The sequence below is a fragment of the Acipenser ruthenus genome, chromosome 3 (genome assembly GCF_902713425.1).
Source record: "Acipenser ruthenus chromosome 3, fAciRut3.2 maternal haplotype, whole genome shotgun sequence".
Classification (NCBI taxonomy): domain Eukaryota; kingdom Metazoa; phylum Chordata; class Actinopteri; order Acipenseriformes; family Acipenseridae; genus Acipenser; species Acipenser ruthenus.
In genome coordinates, this window is record NC_081191.1 from 58,336,693 (window position 1) to 58,354,028 (window position 17,336).

The 17,336-nt window shown below is 39.4% G+C and overlaps 1 protein-coding gene across 6 annotated transcripts in view; it reads left to right on the forward strand.

Moving 5' to 3' along the window:
• The window catches only part of LOC117394700 (solute carrier family 12 member 7-like), a 128,044-nt gene that overhangs the window by 90,750 nt on the left and 19,958 nt on the right, over positions 1-17,336 (forward strand). For all 6 annotated transcript variants that reach the window (XM_033993180.3, XM_059014333.1, XM_059014344.1 and 3 more), the window contains exons 12-19: positions 250-424; positions 1,385-1,503; positions 9,696-9,794; positions 12,432-12,551; positions 13,310-13,414; positions 13,756-13,924; positions 15,863-16,058; positions 16,338-16,507. In XM_033993180.3, the coding sequence (XP_033849071.1) occupies positions 250-424; positions 1,385-1,503; positions 9,696-9,794; positions 12,432-12,551; positions 13,310-13,414; positions 13,756-13,924; positions 15,863-16,058; positions 16,338-16,507 (1,153 nt within the window). The remainder of the gene's footprint in view (positions 1-249; positions 425-1,384; positions 1,504-9,695; positions 9,795-12,431; positions 12,552-13,309; positions 13,415-13,755; positions 13,925-15,862; positions 16,059-16,337; positions 16,508-17,336) is intronic.

The window sequence follows — 17,336 nt, forward strand, 5'->3', positions numbered from 1 at the left end:
GTGCCCCCCCTCTGGTAACCTGCAATTCCCACAGGGCTAATCCTCACAAAATTAAAAGATGCTGAGAACACCAAACCTGTTCCATATCAAGAGCCAGGGCATAAGACAAAGTAGAAGGAAAATGCTGAAAAGGGTTACAATTCCTTCTGTTTCTCTACTAAACCAGCTTGACATATATACCCTTGGACACTACTTTGACATATAATATTGTTGTTTAAGAATGAAATTGTTATTGTTTTTTTCTGAAAGGTTTGGGGAGGCAGTGAATGGGAATCTGGTGATTGGTATTTTATCTTGGCCCTCCCCATGGGTGATTGTCATTGGCTCTTTATTCTCCACGTGCGGAGCTGGTCTGCAGAGTCTTACAGGAGCACCTCGTCTGCTGCAGGCCATTGCGAGAGACGGAATAGTGCCTTTTCTACAAGTAAGAAAAAAGTGATGGAATCATTTTTTCCCAGTTTCAGTCAATCAATCAATCTTTATATTCTTGTATAGCGCTTTACAGATATTAAAAACATGATAAACTACCTCTTTAAATTACATACATCAAAATTGTGTTTTTAAGCAGTGGCAAAAGGTACATCATTTATAAAAAAAGAAATAGTATAAAATAGGATGATAAATTCTCCCTTTAAAATATATATGCTAAATTATATAAGTGTGTTTTTAATCTTACTTTAAAAGCATCTCTGTGTCTGTGGAATACTAGGCAAACCATCTTGTGACATATTGGGTCAGGAAATCTTTTAGATATAGGGGAGCAAGGCCATTTAAAGTTTTATAAGTCAAAGGAACCCAATGTAAGGCTGCTAACACAGGGGTAATGCGTTCTTGTTAAAACTCTGGCAGTAGCATTTTGCACAAGCTGTAATCGAGATATATCACAACCTGAAATACCAGAGACAAGATCATTTCAATAATCAACCCTAAATGTTATAAAAGCATGCATCAGTCTCTCAGCATGCGGCAGAGAAAGAGAGCATCTTAGTATGGCTGTATTTCTTGAACAATTATTTGTATTAATTTTTCCAATTGTCTTCCAATTTTGAAATGTCCAATTATTGTTCAACGTGGCTCACAGCTGCAAACCCCGAATCGGGAGAGACAAAGACGAGCTCCGAAACGAGTGCCGTCAGCCATCCACTTTTTTTCACTCTGCAAGCCCGTTGTGCAGCCACATCCAGAACTTACAGCGCTGGAGGACCACACAATTCTGAACTGTGTACAGGCCGCCTGCAGGCACCTGGAGTATGGCTATATTTCCTAAATGAAAAAGACACCTTAATAACATTCCTAATATGTGGCTCGAATGAAGGAGCTGGATTAAAAATGCATTATAAATCTGCATGAAGAATATTAACTATTTTCTGCTCCTCATATTTAGGTGTTTGGTCACGGTAAAGCAAATGGAGAACCGACCTGGGCTTTGCTGCTCACTGCAGGCATATGTGAAATAGGAATTCTGATAGCATCTCTTGACAGTGTAGCACCCATTCTCTCAATGTAAGTATACACTGACTCTCTAAACAGTAAGTAAGAAAATGTTTCCTAATTCAACTGAGAGCCTAAAAGGTGCTGCATGGGCTGTATACAATATGTCAGAGGTGGCCAAACCACAGCTCCCGGGCAGTTCAAGTGCAGCTCCCGGTGAAATGCTAGGGTGACGCACACTTTGTGGCTTGAATGAACTGTAGAAAGAATAATAAACAAAAACGAAAAGAAAGTAAAAATAAACACAACAAGTTATTTTTGTTCTCTGTATTCATTTGTGTTAATTATTCTCTTCTCTTCCCCGTGCTTCTGTTTCTTTGAGCCTGCATGTTCACTGCAAGGACATGTTATAGGAGGCTGTGTGGTCCAGTGGTTAAAGAAAAGGGCTTGTAACCAGGAGGTCCCCGGTTCAAATCTCACCTCAGCCACTGACTCATTGTGTGACCCTGAGCAAGTCACTTAACCTCCTTGTGCTCCGTCTTTCGGGTGAGACGTAGTTGTAAGTGACTCTGCAGCTGATGCATAGTTCACACACCCTAGTCTCTGTAAGTCACCTTGGATAAAGGCGTCTGCTAAATAAACAAATAATAAGTAAACAAATAATAATAATGTCGTCCCTTGATGACTTTTGACACCGCTCGCTGGCACATGCGTATTTCGATCACCTCAAGTGAAAGCCGGATGGGCAGTTGAAAGTCAATTTCATAATTTTGAATTAAGTGCTTGTTCGTTTTGTGGAGACAATGGCATTGAGTAAACCCTCCATGGGCAATAAACAAAAGTATGAGGCATTAAGCCAGAATGGGAGGAAGTTTGCTTTCACTGAAAACAGTGGTAAACCTCTGTGTCTCATCTGCAACACTGTAGTCTGTACAAGGCAAGCAACCTCAAACATCATTATGAAACAAATCACAACAAATGTTCATCTGAATATCCTCCTGGATCAGACTTGAGGAGAAACAAGCTGGTCTCTTTAAAAGCACGTCTCAGCAGTCAGCCGGCGCTTCTTTCAGCGTTCAGTAAAGAAGCTGATGTAACGACTCAAGCGAGTTTTGTATGGCATGGAATATCGCTCGTGTCAAAAGTCCTTATTCAGATTAATAAATCTTTTTATAAAATTGGAGTGTTGGCGCTAGACTACAGAATGCATGTTTAAATGTTATATTGCAGGTCTAAAATTAAAATTATATTTACACATCTTATATCTTCTCATGTACAGGTACTGTAATCCCTTTCAAAATAAATACAGTGCATTTGTCATCCACAAAGCTCTCAAAAGTATTTAATACACGCAGCAGTCAGTCAAAAAAAAACAAACAAAAAAACAGCATTCAGATTCAGATTTGCACGGGGGAGAAGTGGTTGGAGTTAGTGAAGAGTGAGAGGGGGTTTGCAGACAAGAGTTTAAACAAAAGGAAATTTGTGTTTGGTCAAAAAGTGTCTTTTTGAACATAAAGCAAAGCCTGGACCTTTGAGTTTGGAGTCTAGTCTCTAAGTCCAGTTAAACCAAAGTCTGTTTGAAAAGCTGACTGGCCATGTGCTCAGCGCAGGAGTAACCAGAACAAGGGAACCAGAATGGAATAAAGGTTTCCTTGGAAGACAGTAAGTGAAGCAAAGAATTACTTACTAAAACCTACGTTTTAAACAAAGCAACAGAGTAGTTGCAAAGAGACTGCAAAACCCCACTCAAGAGCAAACCAACCAAGTGCATGTCAGGTATTCACTGCCGAATGTATATAGTGTAAATAGTGGTCTGTGTGAGTTGAATAATAAAGGGTATGGTACACCAGAGTCTTACAGAACTACCATTGTAGGTAAGGATACTCTGGTGGAGGTAATGGTGTCAGACTGGCGGTGATAAATTTCCACACAGACATGTTAAAGGCTACCACTGGTTGGTAGTGAAGATTTGAGTTGTTTTCTTTCTGTTACCTTCACCTTCTAACAAAATAAATATGCCAGCAGCTGATGTACAGCAATTACAGTTGTGGACATTGTAATAATTTACACCACCTCGACCATCCTGTCACAATATATATACAGCTCTGGAAAAAATTAAGAGACCACTGCAAAATTATCAGTTTTTCTGGTTTTACTATTTATAGGTATGTGTTTGGGTAAAATGAACATTTTTGTTTTATTCTATAAACTACTGACAACATTTCTCCCAAATTCCAAATAAAAATATTGTCATTTAGAGCATTTATTTGCAGAAAATGACAACTGGTCAAAATAAGAAAAAAGATGCAGTGTTGTCAGACCTCGAATAATACAAAGAAAATAAGTTCATATTCATTTTTAAACAACACAATACTAATGTTTTAACTTAGGAAGAGTTCAGAAATCAATATTTGGTGGAATAACCCTGATTTTCAAGCACAGCTTTCATGTGTCTTGGCATGCTCTCCACCAGTCTTTCACATTGCCTTGCTGAAAAACCCCCAGATCATCACCGATCCTCCACCACATTTCACAGTGGGTGCGAGACACTGTGGCTTGTAGGCCTCTCCAGGTCTCCGTCTAAACATTAGACGACCAGGTGTTGGGCAAAGCTGAAAATTGGACTCATCTGGGGGTGCTTCAGCAAGGCTGGAATCGGGCAGATTTGTTTTTGTGAAGGACGCATGAATCAAGCCAAGTACAAGGTTGTCCTGGAAGAAAACTTGCTTCCTTCTGCTCTGACAATGTTCCCCCAACTCTGAGGATTGGTTTTTCCAGCAGGACAATGCTCCATGCCACACAGCCAGGTCAATCAAGGTGTGGATGGAGCACCACCAGATCAAGACCCTGTCATGGCCAGCCCAATCTCCAGACCTGAACCCCATTGAAAACCACTGGAATGTGATCAAGAGGAAGAGGGATGGTCACAAGCCATCAAACAAAGTCGAGCTGCTTGAATTTTTGCGCCAGGAGTGGCATAAAGTCACCCAATATCAATGTGAAAGACTGGTGGAGAGCATGCCAAGACACATGAAAGCTGTGCTTGAAAATCAGGGTTATTCCACCAAATATTGATTTCTGAACTCTTCCTAAGTTAAAACATTAGTATTGTGTTGTTTAAAAATGAATATGAACTTATTTTCTTTGCATTATTCGAGGTCTGACAACACTGCATCTTTTTTGTTATTTTGACCAGTTGTCATTTTCTGCAAATAAATGCTCTAAATGACAATATTTTTATTTGGAATTTGGGAGAAATGTTGTCAGTAGTTTATAGAATAAAACAAAAATGTTCATTTTACCCAAACACATACCTATAAATAGTAAAACCAGAAAAACTGATAATTTTGCAGTGGTCTCTTAATTTTTTCCAGAGCTGTATATATATATATATATATATATATATATATATATATATATATATATATACACACAGTGCCTATAGAAAGTCGACATTTTTTTCCACTTATCTACACACCATACTCCACACTGTTAAGGGGAAAGAAGTTTTTATTGAGAAAAAAATTATATATTAAAAATACAAAACCGAAAGATAATTGGATAAGTCTCCACCCCCCTGAGTTAATACTTGGTGGAAGCACCTTTGGCAGCAATTACAGCTGTGAGTCTGTTGGGATAGGTCTCTACCAATTTTGCACACCTAGATTTGGCAATATTTGACCATTCTTCTTTACAAAACTGTTCAAGCTCTGTCAAGTTCCTTGGGAAGCATTGATGGACAGCAATCTTCAAGTCATGCCACAAACGAATGGATTTAGGTTGGGGCTCTGACCGGGCCACTCAAGGACATTTACCTTTTTGTTCCTTAGCCACTCCAGTGTAGCTTTGGCTTTGTGCTTCGGGTCGTTGTCATGCTGAAAGGTGAACTTCCGTCCCAGTTTCAGCTTTCTTGCAGAGGGCAGCAGGTTTTCCTCAAGGACTTCTCTGTACTTTGCTCCATTTATTTTCCATTCTATCCTGACAAGTGCCCCAGTCCCTGCCGATGAGAAACATCCCCATAACATGATGCTACCACCACCATGCTTCACAGTAGGGATGGTGTTCTTTGGGTGATGCGCTGTGTTGGGTTTGCGCCAAACATAATGCTTTGCATTTAGGCCAAAAAGTTCAATTTTAGTTTCGTCAGACCACAAAACTTTTTGCCACATTGCTGCAGAATCTACAGAATCTTCTGAGTGTCTTTTTGCATACTGGATTCAAGGTGGGCTTTCTTGAGTAATGGCTTCCTTCTTGCCACCCTACCATACAAGCCAGATTTGTGGAGTGCTTGGGATATTGTTGTCACTTGCACACTTTGACCAGTCTTGGCCATAAAAGCCTGTAGCTCTTGCAAAGTTGCCATTGGCCTCTTGGTAGCCTCTCTGATCAGTGTCCTTCTTGCTCGGTCATCCAGTTTGGAGGGACGGCCTGATCTAGGCAGGGTCTTGGTGGTGCCATACACCTTCCACTTCTTAATAATCGTCTTGACCATGCTCCAAGGGATATTCAAGGCCACTGATATTTTTTTATACCCATCCCCTGATCTGTGCCTTTCAACAACTTTGTCCTGGAGTTCTTTTGAAAGCGGCCTTGGTGCTTATGGTTGAGTCTTTGCTTTGAAATGCACTACCCAGCAGAGGGAACCTACAGGAACTGCTGAATTTATCCTGAAATCATGTGAATGACTACAATTTAACACAGGTGGAAGCCATTAACTTGGTGTGTAATTTTGAAGGCGATTGGTTACACCTGAGCTAATTTAGGATTGCTATTACAAGGGGGGTGGACACTTATCCAACCAAGCTATTTCAGTTTTTATTTAAAATTAATTTTCTACAAATTTCTAGATTTTTTTCACTTGGAAGTTGTGGGGTAGGATGTGCAGATAAATGAAAAAAAAAGCTATTTTAATGCATTTTAATTCCAGGCTATAAGGCAACAAAAGGTGAACATTTTGAAAGGGGGTGTAGACTTTCTATATATATATATACCCCTTCCCCAGTCCATGTTCGTTGCAGTTGCCCCACCGCTACAGTGTTGTAGTGTAATGTAGTGTGCTGTAGTGTAGTATATTGTAGTATAGTGTAGTGTAGTGTTAGGAAAGCTCTAAAATCCTTTTTGATGAGAATTTTATTTTTTCGCACGCACGAAAAAAGAATTGAAAGATAAACTAAGTCCCAGTACCTTTTTCGTAAGGTCCAATTCTTTTTTCGCACTCGCAAAAAAAGATTGTGAAAAAAGGAGTGGTCTCACGTAAAAATAATTTGAAATCTATATTTCTTAACATTTTATAATATATATTTTTTTAAAAGACACATGGCAGACCATCGGGTGTCTAAACGAGTGCAACTGATCCACTGTTGTGTCTGTCTGCATCCCAGCTGGACAGAAAACAAGATGGCAGCCTGACGAGGTCTGACGACAAAAAGTATTTTTTTGTGATGCCCACATTCTTTTTTCATATCAGACATCTATCCAAAAAGTAGAAATCCCATTGAAAACAATGGGGGAAGAAAATGTGAATTACCTTTGAACGGATTAAGATTTTTACAAATGCAGGTATACTCAGTAACCCTAGTGTGTTCTACCACAAAATAATGTCAGTTTAAATTTCCAAATCATCTTGGCGCAGGGCAAGGGACAACATTGCAAAAAGTAGCAATGATTTGCGTTTTTTTCACTATGTCACAAAAACACACAAGCAACTGGAACGCTACATCAAGAGATCCAGGGGACCTAGGGGACAGTGCATACCGAATTTCAGGCAAATCCGTCAAACGACTCAAAAGTTATTAAAGGGCAAAGATTTCAGCTTAACATAGAATCCACGGGGAAACCCTAACTCCCGCGCCCCTATGACAATGGGTTCTCAAGACGAAGTACAGCGGGGTCCCCTGACTCTGGCTGATTGAACTATGCTGTAAAAGCTTGAGTAACATACTCGGCCAAAGTGGAAGGGGCACTCATCAACTGGCCAAAAAACACGGTTATCTTATTCCAGTGAGCTCAAAATGTCAATATTGGTCAATAATTTGTACTTTTATTATTTCTAAAGTGACTGACCGGTTTCTCACATTGAGTTAAAGACTAACTGGTATTAAAAATGAACATTTCTTCTTTAAAATGCCATTATAATATCCAATACTATATATATATATATATATATATATATATATATATATATATATATATATATATATATATATTCAGCATGTTTTTTTTAAATATTTAAAAAATATTTGGTCTAAAATATTAAATTTTAGACCAAAGCAGTTTTAACAGCTCATTGTTAAAAAAAAAAAGAATTGTTTTGCTATTTAATTTATGTGTTATATATTTTTTTAATAATGATGTAATTGAAGACCTCCTCTGTACATTAAAATAGATTGGCTCTTGTTTTATTATTTATTTGTATTTATCAGGTTTCATTACTGGAGAACATAATATTACCCCCCTTTAAACATTAATAGAATTAAGAGGCATTTGTATTCAACAGTTGCAATGTCAAATGATTCACAATACAGATACGGTTTCCAAAGGGTGATGTGAGCACTATTTTTAAGTACCGTTATATACTTGATTATACTTAAACACAGCACCCTGAGGTAAGTTCTCTAAATTACAATATCAACCAGGTCAATCAAGGTCAAATTTTCAAAAACATTGTGTGGTAGAATGTTGTAAATCTGAAAGACTTCCTTGATGATGGGCAAGCTTGTGGACTCTGTCTTCTCAATGGCCCTTATCCACAACTTCTCCAAAGCAGTGGATTCACTTACTGTTCTGTCCTCCCTGTACATCTTCTTGGTGGATCGCGGTTAAACAGTAGATTTAAAGGGCAGCAGTGTGGAGTAGTGGTTAGGGCTCTGGACTCTTGACCGGAGGGTCGTGGGTTCAATCCCCGGTTGGGGACACTGCTGTTGTACCCTTGAGCACGGTACTTTACCTAGATTGCTCCAGTAAAAACCCAACTGTATAAATGGGTAATTGTATGTAAAAATAATGTGATATCTTGTAACAATTGTAAGTCACCCTGAATAAGGGCGTCTGCTAAGAAATAAATAATAATAATAATAATAGCCAACCCCCTCATGATGAAAGCACATACAAAAACATTGCCCTCGTTCCTGGAGGCTGGATTGCCGACGACCAAGGCAGCGGCCGGTTAGGCATGAAGGCAGAGGGTGCTAAGAATCACCGGGTTACGATTTTAGGCTGCCACAGAACACTGACCCTGGCCACGTACAACTGCAGATCTCTTTCAGGTGAAGCAAGACTTCAAGAGTTGGAAGAAGAACTTTGAAGAATGAAGTGGTACATTGTAGGACTAAGCGAAGTATGGCAAAAAGACGGACTGCTAGAACTCGAGTGGACATCTTCTTTTCTACCGAGGCACTACAGATGGACAAACACGAGGCGTGGAATTAATTGTTCACAAGAGAATTAAGAATAACATAGTAGAAACTGACAGCACATCAAAGAGGTCCGCAAGACTGACAGTGAAAGTTTCAAGGAAGCATGAACTTCAGGTCATCCAAGTATATGCACCAACAACAAGCTATTGAATGTGATGGATAATGCACCATCATCCAAGAAAAAGAAATATTCTGCTATAGATTTCAACATTCCCACAAACACAACCATTTTTATAAAACGGTACAATAATACAGGCTTATGAACAGCAAACTGTGGATGCAAGTCGTCAGTATTTCTGATTTGCTCAATACCCTGATGTTGAGGATGCCTTGCTTTTGTGGTTTCATAATAATAGCAGAATGGGACATGCAGGTTTCAACTGCAGTTCTTTTGCAATGTACTTCCAGGCATATTGTCAATAAAACACACAGTACTTTTACATTTTATAATACCTTTCATTGTTCTGGAATTTACATTTGATTTTAGGGTTACTGTAACTACTGTAATAAAAACTGACAGTATGCATTTTATTTTAGATTCTTGATTCTTTCTTTTTCTGCTGGTCCCCTGAAATTTGTATTAACGAGAATTGACTGTGTGTGTATATATATATACACACACACACACACACACACACACACACACACACACACACACACACACACACACATTTTTTATTCACCTAACAGTGGTAATTTTAAATTTATACCAATGTTATGATAAGTATATTTTTTTAACTTGATTTCCAGTGTTGATCAGTGAAATAGACCAAACGGATTTAATCACTGGATGAATTTGAGTGACTTATTGCCTTGACTCATAGGTATGCACAATGTTTATGTTTACAGGTTCTTCTTGATGTGCTACATGTTTGTAAACCTGGCTTGTGCTGTACAAACACTGCTTTGTACACCTAACTGGAGACCCCGCTTCAAATTCTACCACTGGTGAGACAACAGACTGTACATTTGTGTACTTCAGTGTTTTTACTCCTTCCTGTACTTTGCAATTTTAACAGAGCACTTTCCTAAAAATATTAGTCCAACCTGAGCTTACCACTTTGGTGATGAAACATTTGTGATGAAACATGGTTCCCTATCAAGTATGAAATGTAACCATTACCTCAAAGACCCTGATAACCTGAATAAGATATATCAAAGCTGCGCATCAGAGCCTCTGACACAGTCCTGCCCGCCCCCGAGGGCATAACTGGACTGCAGAAACAGACATTGTCATCATTGTTCCTTTCATCCGAACGTGAGTGGGAAGATCTATGAACAGATAAGTATCAAGTTACTTATATCTGCTTATTCGCTTGTGTAATTACACTAATGAATGCGATTTATTGTTACGGCTTATAGTAATTACTACTTGCACCACAGACATCTGCCGTTCAGACCGGCTACTCACTGACAACACAACAGTGGTGGCTTACGTCAACCACAAAGGCGGCCTCAGGTCGCCCAGTCTCCATCGCGTGACTGTAAGCTTTACTCTGGGCACACGAGAACCCAGGCACGTGGGACCTTATGGCATTCTGACCCATCAAGCCTGTAGCTCTGGGTATGAATGGCTGCATTGAGCCATATGGGTCTTTCAGATAGGGTTTTTGACACCTTGCAAAATGCCACAGCAGTGTCCACACATTCCCAGTACAGGTAAAAGTGGAGTGTCTTGGAGACGTGGTGTCTACCTCGTGGGTTCGACCCCACAACTTGTCCTATGGCAGTAATACTGCAGTTTTGGTGGAGGAATTTCCCTCTACATTAAAGGTCTATCTGGCAGCCAATCGGCTTGCCATGTAAAATTGACTCGGTCTCCCCAGGAGCTCAGCTTCCTGGTGGGGCAAAACGTGTTGAAAGTGGTTTGGCCTATAATCCTCGCTAGAGGTTAAACGTGGTGCTCAATGCACTCTTGAAGCCTCCATCTGAGCCCACGCATTCAGCTTAGCTCAAATGTTATCGCTCAAGCGACTGTTTGCTTGCTATCACCTTCGCAAAGTGAGTGAGCGAGACATGCAGGGTTTCTCCTTAGTGAGAACCTGCTTGATTTTTACAGAGGCCAGGACAAGCGTTACGCTCCATACCAATCCTGCCTTTTGCCAAACACTATCTCGGCATTCCATGTCAACCAGTCTGTGGATTTGGAGGCTTCTTTCCACCTCCTTCCAGTCTGACAGGGAGCTCAGTTCCAGACGCACTTCCCAATACGGGCCCTGGCGTGCTATGTTGACAGTACAAAAAGTTGGAGACAGTCCGGACAATGTGTTGTCTGCTCTGGGACAGTCCCATGGTCAAGTTCAGTCTAGGCAGAGGCTGTCCAAATGGATAGCAGACACATGCAGAACTGCCTATGAGCTGGCCAACTTGCCCCCTCCAGAAAGCTCACTACCAATTCCTTCAGGGGCATGGCAACTTCGTGGGTTTTATTCCAGGGTGCATCTGTCAATGACATTTTCAATGCATCGGTGTGGGTTTGTGACATAGATGGCTGGTGGTGACGTCAGATAGGGAAATGAATTCACAACAACAGCAGTATCGATTCTTACTTGTCTCTTTCCTCCTCTGGATAACCCACACCGTGCAGCCAAAGCTGCAGGTCTTTTATATTATTGCCGAGGGACTAACTGGCTATTAATTATCTAATTAACCCCTCGGCCATAATCTGCACGAGTTTAATAAATATGTGCGATTGTCAGCCAATTCAATAATTACTAGCCAACAGTACGCATTCTCACGAGGTATTTAAAAACAATAACGAATAATGGCAAACAAGTTTTTGCCCGTCCTTCAAAACATAATACATAATAAAATACATAATAATACATAATATATACAGGGGTGGGGAGTCACAGGGTTACTACCCATACCTTCACTAGGTTCTACAGACTTAGGTTGTGGACCTGGCTTTGGAACGGGTATTAAGGGAGACTTCCGGGTCAACCCTTACAAATAGACATAGAGGTGAGTTTCTCCCTCAATTGTTAGCCCTAGGTACTTGTACTGGGGTTCCTCGTGGTGAAGTGCAAGGTGGCCTTGACCTAGCCTTGTGGCATTCCAGTTGGTCTGCAATATTGCCTTGCAACAGCTTTGGTATTTCTATCCATTAGGTAATGATTACATTTCGTACTTGATAGGGATCGTTAGTTATTATCATAACCGTGGTTCCATGATATAGAAATGTAACCATTAACCTTCAAGGTCGCTGCATCCGTGATTGCAGCAATTTTGAAGGAAAAATGATGATGATGTCTGTGTCTGCAGTCCAGTTATGCCCTCGGGAGCGGGCATGACTGCATCACAGGCTCTGACGTGCAGCTTTGATATATCTTATTCAGGTTATCAGGGTTTTTAGGATAAATACCCATGAGGTAATGGTTACATTTCTATTTCAGGGAACCAGTGTTATGATAATAACCTAATGTTGTGGACATTACTTTAAATAAGTGTCATACTCATGGAAGGTTTTATCTTTGTCCAAATATCTGTCTAAATTCCATTATGTTTTGCATGGACATTAATCTTTATTATCATTTTTGTTTTTATATATTGGAGCTGTATTAATATGTTTGTTTATCTCACTAGGACTCTTTCATTCCTGGGAATGAGCCTTTGTCTTGCCTTAATGTTCATCTGTTCTTGGTACTATGCCTTGGTTGCCATGTTGATTGCTGGATGTATATACAAATATATTGAATACAGAGGGTAAGAACAATGGATTTTACTTTCTGTACTTTAAAGAGTCTCTTGATATGTCTGGATTATTTGTAGAATTTAAGATGCAACTAAATCAGTTAGACGGACAATTTTTCATCTGACTTTGCCAGTGCCACAATTTTTGTCTACTTGGCCTGTTTTTGGTATAGTTTTTTTTAAACACACAAACTGTGACCTAAATCTAAAATCTAAATCAGTATTCTCTTTATAAAACCAATAGTTTCATTATCACACTTATTTTCTCTTGCAAGGGATGCATATGCCTGGCTACTGCCATATATTGTAGACACCCATTTGTAGGCACATCACCATGGTTTTACATCTATGTAGAGACACACGTATCCAGTTATGCTGAAACTTTTTAGAGTGTTCTTTTGCACAAATTATTGCAAATATTAGAATCTGGTGATTCCTGCCTGTCAGTCTGTGTAAGAAGTGTGTGGTATCATGGTTACTAACATACATGATCCATGTTAAAGAACCATGCACAAAATGAAAGGGCCTGTTGTGACACATTTAAAATCATCTGGAAATCTTACAGTGATGTAATTGCTCCCATCCAATTAAGAAACTAACTGAAGAAACGAAGAAGCAGTTTGCATTTATGTAGTGTAATATAAAACCTAAAGTGAATCGCTTGCTTGGTCCTTTTATTTTGTAGTTCTTTATCTGATTACGTTCAGTTTATAGCATTGTGTGTAAATTCACCATATGGAACATGTACATTTGTTATATTCTTATGTTAGAGCTGAAAAGGAATGGGGTGATGGAATCAGAGGCTTGTCTCTCAATGCAGCTCGCTATGCTCTGATCAGGCTGGAGGAAGCCCCTCCTCACACAAAGAACTGGAGGTAAGTTCTTCCTGTATGTGATGGAAAACGACATCCTTGTATTAAGCATGTTAACTGAACTAAACGAAGCACAGGGCAGGTTCAAATATGATTGTCAATATCTGATATTTAAAAGCCCACCTTCTATAAACGAATTACTTAAAACAAACAAAAAAAAACACTTACCTTTGTATGCCTGTGGGCATTCCTCGTAGAATTGTTTTAAGTTAAAATGCCCAGCCCGCTGTTTACTTTTTCAGTGTTCTTTTGTGATTTGTATACTACAAATATGCACTTTCACAATAATTAGAAAAGAGCTGTTTTTTAAAAACAAAAATGCTTTGTGATTTGTCTCTTGTTAGGCCCCAGCTGATGGTGTTATTGAACTTGGACTCGGAACAGAATGTTAAACATGCTAGACTCCTCTCATTTACCACACAGCTGAAGGCAGGGAAAGGACTGACCATAGTTGGGTCTGTGATTGAGGGGACATATATGGCAAAACACCCAGAAGCAAAACATTCTGAGCAGGTACCAGGATATTTTGGGATGTAATATCTGTGCAAAGACATTTTGGGGATTTTATTTTTTCACTGCTGTTATGGTCATTGTTTATTTTAACTTTGAAGGTACCTCATCGTTTCTGTTGATTCACTACATTATATATACAAAGAGGAAATGATGCCCCTAAGACTTCCCAATGGAGATAATTTTTATTTGTAATCCTTCCTGGGCAAAAAACTTCTAATTCTCCAGAGGAACCTTGCATAGCGTCCTGTAAAATATGACCAAAAATAGCAGATATAATCCCTCCGTTATTACCATCCAGGAAGACTGAAGTTTGTTTCTAAGGTCTAAGAAACTGGAATTTTGATATATCACTATCCACACAGATGTTAAATATTGTCATAACATACTGCAGTTTACATTTATGCAATATGTAGGATATGCACTATATATTTGGAAATTCTTGGAAATGTCAAACTCAACAACAATATGCTCTCCATGATTTTGATTTATTTTGTAGGAAAGTTAGTGGCAAAAAATATGTATGGTAAACTTACCAAAAGCAGAGGATGTTTAACCTTATATTTTGAAATGTTGTATTCAGGCAGTATTTTATGTTTTTTTTACCATAACATGCCCCATAATGTTGGATTTTGGCTCTTTTAGTAAGCTGTAGCTGTGTTGTAACCGTGGGTTGCCTGAAAACAGCATTTGTCAATATAGGGTTAATAATACTAATGCTGGAACAAATAGGATACACACATAACACAAGCTGCCAAATAGTGATCTCTACCTAAAGTTGCTGCTTCAGATTTCAGAAGCAAGTCAATCAGGGTAATTTCTGAGCCATATAATACAGATGAGGTACGTCACTCCAAGATGCCTCACATTTTACAACACAGGCCCAACTTGCAAAATAAATGTTTCCTAGTTTTTGTTATGTGGAATGTAATAAAATGGTGAATAAATATACTTATTTTATTTCCTTGCACAACACCCTATTTTCCATTATTATTTTTTAATAAAAATGTGTCAATGGCCTCTTTGTTTATTGTGGAGACACAACAATGGTAAGGATTATGTACTGTTTTTAACTTGAATACTGTGGTAATGTGGTCGGCAGGAGGAAATTAATCTTCAGGAAGACATGAATTGAATGAAAATAAAAGGTTTTTATTTACAGAAAAATAAACACTGTTTACAAAAATTAAAATAACACCTATCTCTTTGTAGAGGGCTAACTAAACACCAGGTCTGTCCCTGAACTAATAACATGATGGTTAATAACATGATGGCTGATATTCCTGTGAATATACGTCCTCAAAATATAACAGTTAATTATTTACCGAACACCATTTCACGTACCATTAGGTATCCTACTTCTCAACCCGGAACACTGTTATCAACGGGCTTTAAATAGCTCCCCCAGGCCAGATAATGATAGCTTTAATTGTATTCACCTGTGATCAATTGTACTGATCATTGCCCATTGCACACCTACACCATTATGTTGCAGAAGGATGACCTCTGGTGGTCTACCCGTTGGTATAGCAGCCAACATACCATCACATTATACAGGTTCTGAACAGGGGAACAAAGCTCACTTCATCCAAAGGCTAATATATTTACCATCAGCCACTGTCCCACATGCTTTACCACAATACAAACATTTTTTTTAAAAATCATAACTGTTGTAAAGGCACCCTTTGTTTTGTAGTTAATTCACTAAAGTAAAGCCTTCAGAATTGATTCTTACTTTTGTGATATTTTTCAACTATAATACAGTGTTACCTATTATGGCTTTGATAACGTTTTGCAAATTAACAAATATTCAAATCTTGAATGGATATCTGAACATTAATATTCTGAGTTCGTCCCAGCACTAGTTAATACACTGTGATTTTAGTATTTGTTTACTATTTATTTCTTTTTATTTTTTTTGTTTGTTTTTTTACTTTAAAGAATGTTAAGTCTGCAATGGCTGCAGAGAAGACCAAAGGTTTCTGTCACGTTGTGGTCTCCTCTAATCTACGAGATGGGGTTTCCCACCTCATCCAGTCTGCAGGCTTGGGAGGAATGAAGCACAACACTGTTCTCATGGCCTGGCCAAAGTTGTGGAAACAACAAGAGGATCCCGTCTCCTGGAGGAATTTTATTGGTAGGTGTCGTTCCTTTTTGCTGTCTTCTGCAGAATTTTGAAAGCATGAAGTAAAATGTTACACTGATCAAACATAACCTTGACACTACATCACATTTTGAGACAAATGCTTGCAACAGTAGGATGTTATTAATTAAACTAAATTATAGCTCAGGGTGCAAATTATAAGTGAAATTATATCTGAAATGTGACAAAATTGCTGGATGCCTTTAGCATCAATTAGTCACCCATTCAATTAGCAGGATATCAGCATAATGGTTTTTCCTTTTTGTATTGCAGAGACTGTAAGGGAGACGACAGCAGCACACCAGGCTCTGCTGGTTGCTAAAAACATTGACTCATTTCCAAGCAACCAAGAGCGCTTCAGTTATGGAACCATTGATGTCTGGTGGATCGTCCACGATGGAGGACTGCTTATGCTACTGCCCTTCCTTCTTCAACAGCACAAGGTATTCAACTGTCATTTATTTCTAAAGCAGCTGTATTGGTGTTGACCATTCAGGTAGTATACACTTATTTATTTAGTCTTGCAGTATGGATGATGTGTTGATTTAAATCTCATTAAATAATGTATAAACTCATGTACTTCTGAGCACCACCCTGTGGCAATGTGGTTTGTAGTGCTCCGGTGTACAGGTGATTCCAGGTGCTCCAACAAAGGACAAACACAAAGTTCACAGGTCAGGTTTCTTTAATGTTCCTTGACGAGGATTCAAATAATAAAGCTGGCTCTACCCAGCAATGGGTATTGCCAGCGACAAAACAAAAGGGGTTGCAGTCCCGAAATAATAATTCCAACACCAAACAAGAAATACAGTCACAACCACACGTCTCCAGACTGTGTGCTCTGGTGCAGGTGCGGTGCTCTGAGTGCTGGTGCTCGTGTGCGTTCAGGCCCGGGCTGGCTTCTCCCTGCCGCTCCGGCTTCGAATCAGCCGTCTGGCAAAACAAACACAACAGTTTATCAATGGAACCACACTTCATTCAAGGTTCCGTCCTTGTCTCCTCCCATTAACCACAACAAAGGAAGCGATTACGGCGTCACGTCCCCCTAAAGTACCCTAAGCCCCGCCCCCTCCGATAGCTAGTTCAATCACGTCTCCTCCAATTCATGACTGAAACTTCGCTCACCGTACTAGGGCGATGAATCCAGGTACCGTAACGCCGCCTTCTTCCTGAATGGACGGCTTCCGACTGTCCCTGAAATGAACTGCCCAACCATTCAGTATGAAGCCCGCAGTTCCTGTTGTACAGTGCCCTCACCGGTCGAGAGGGAGA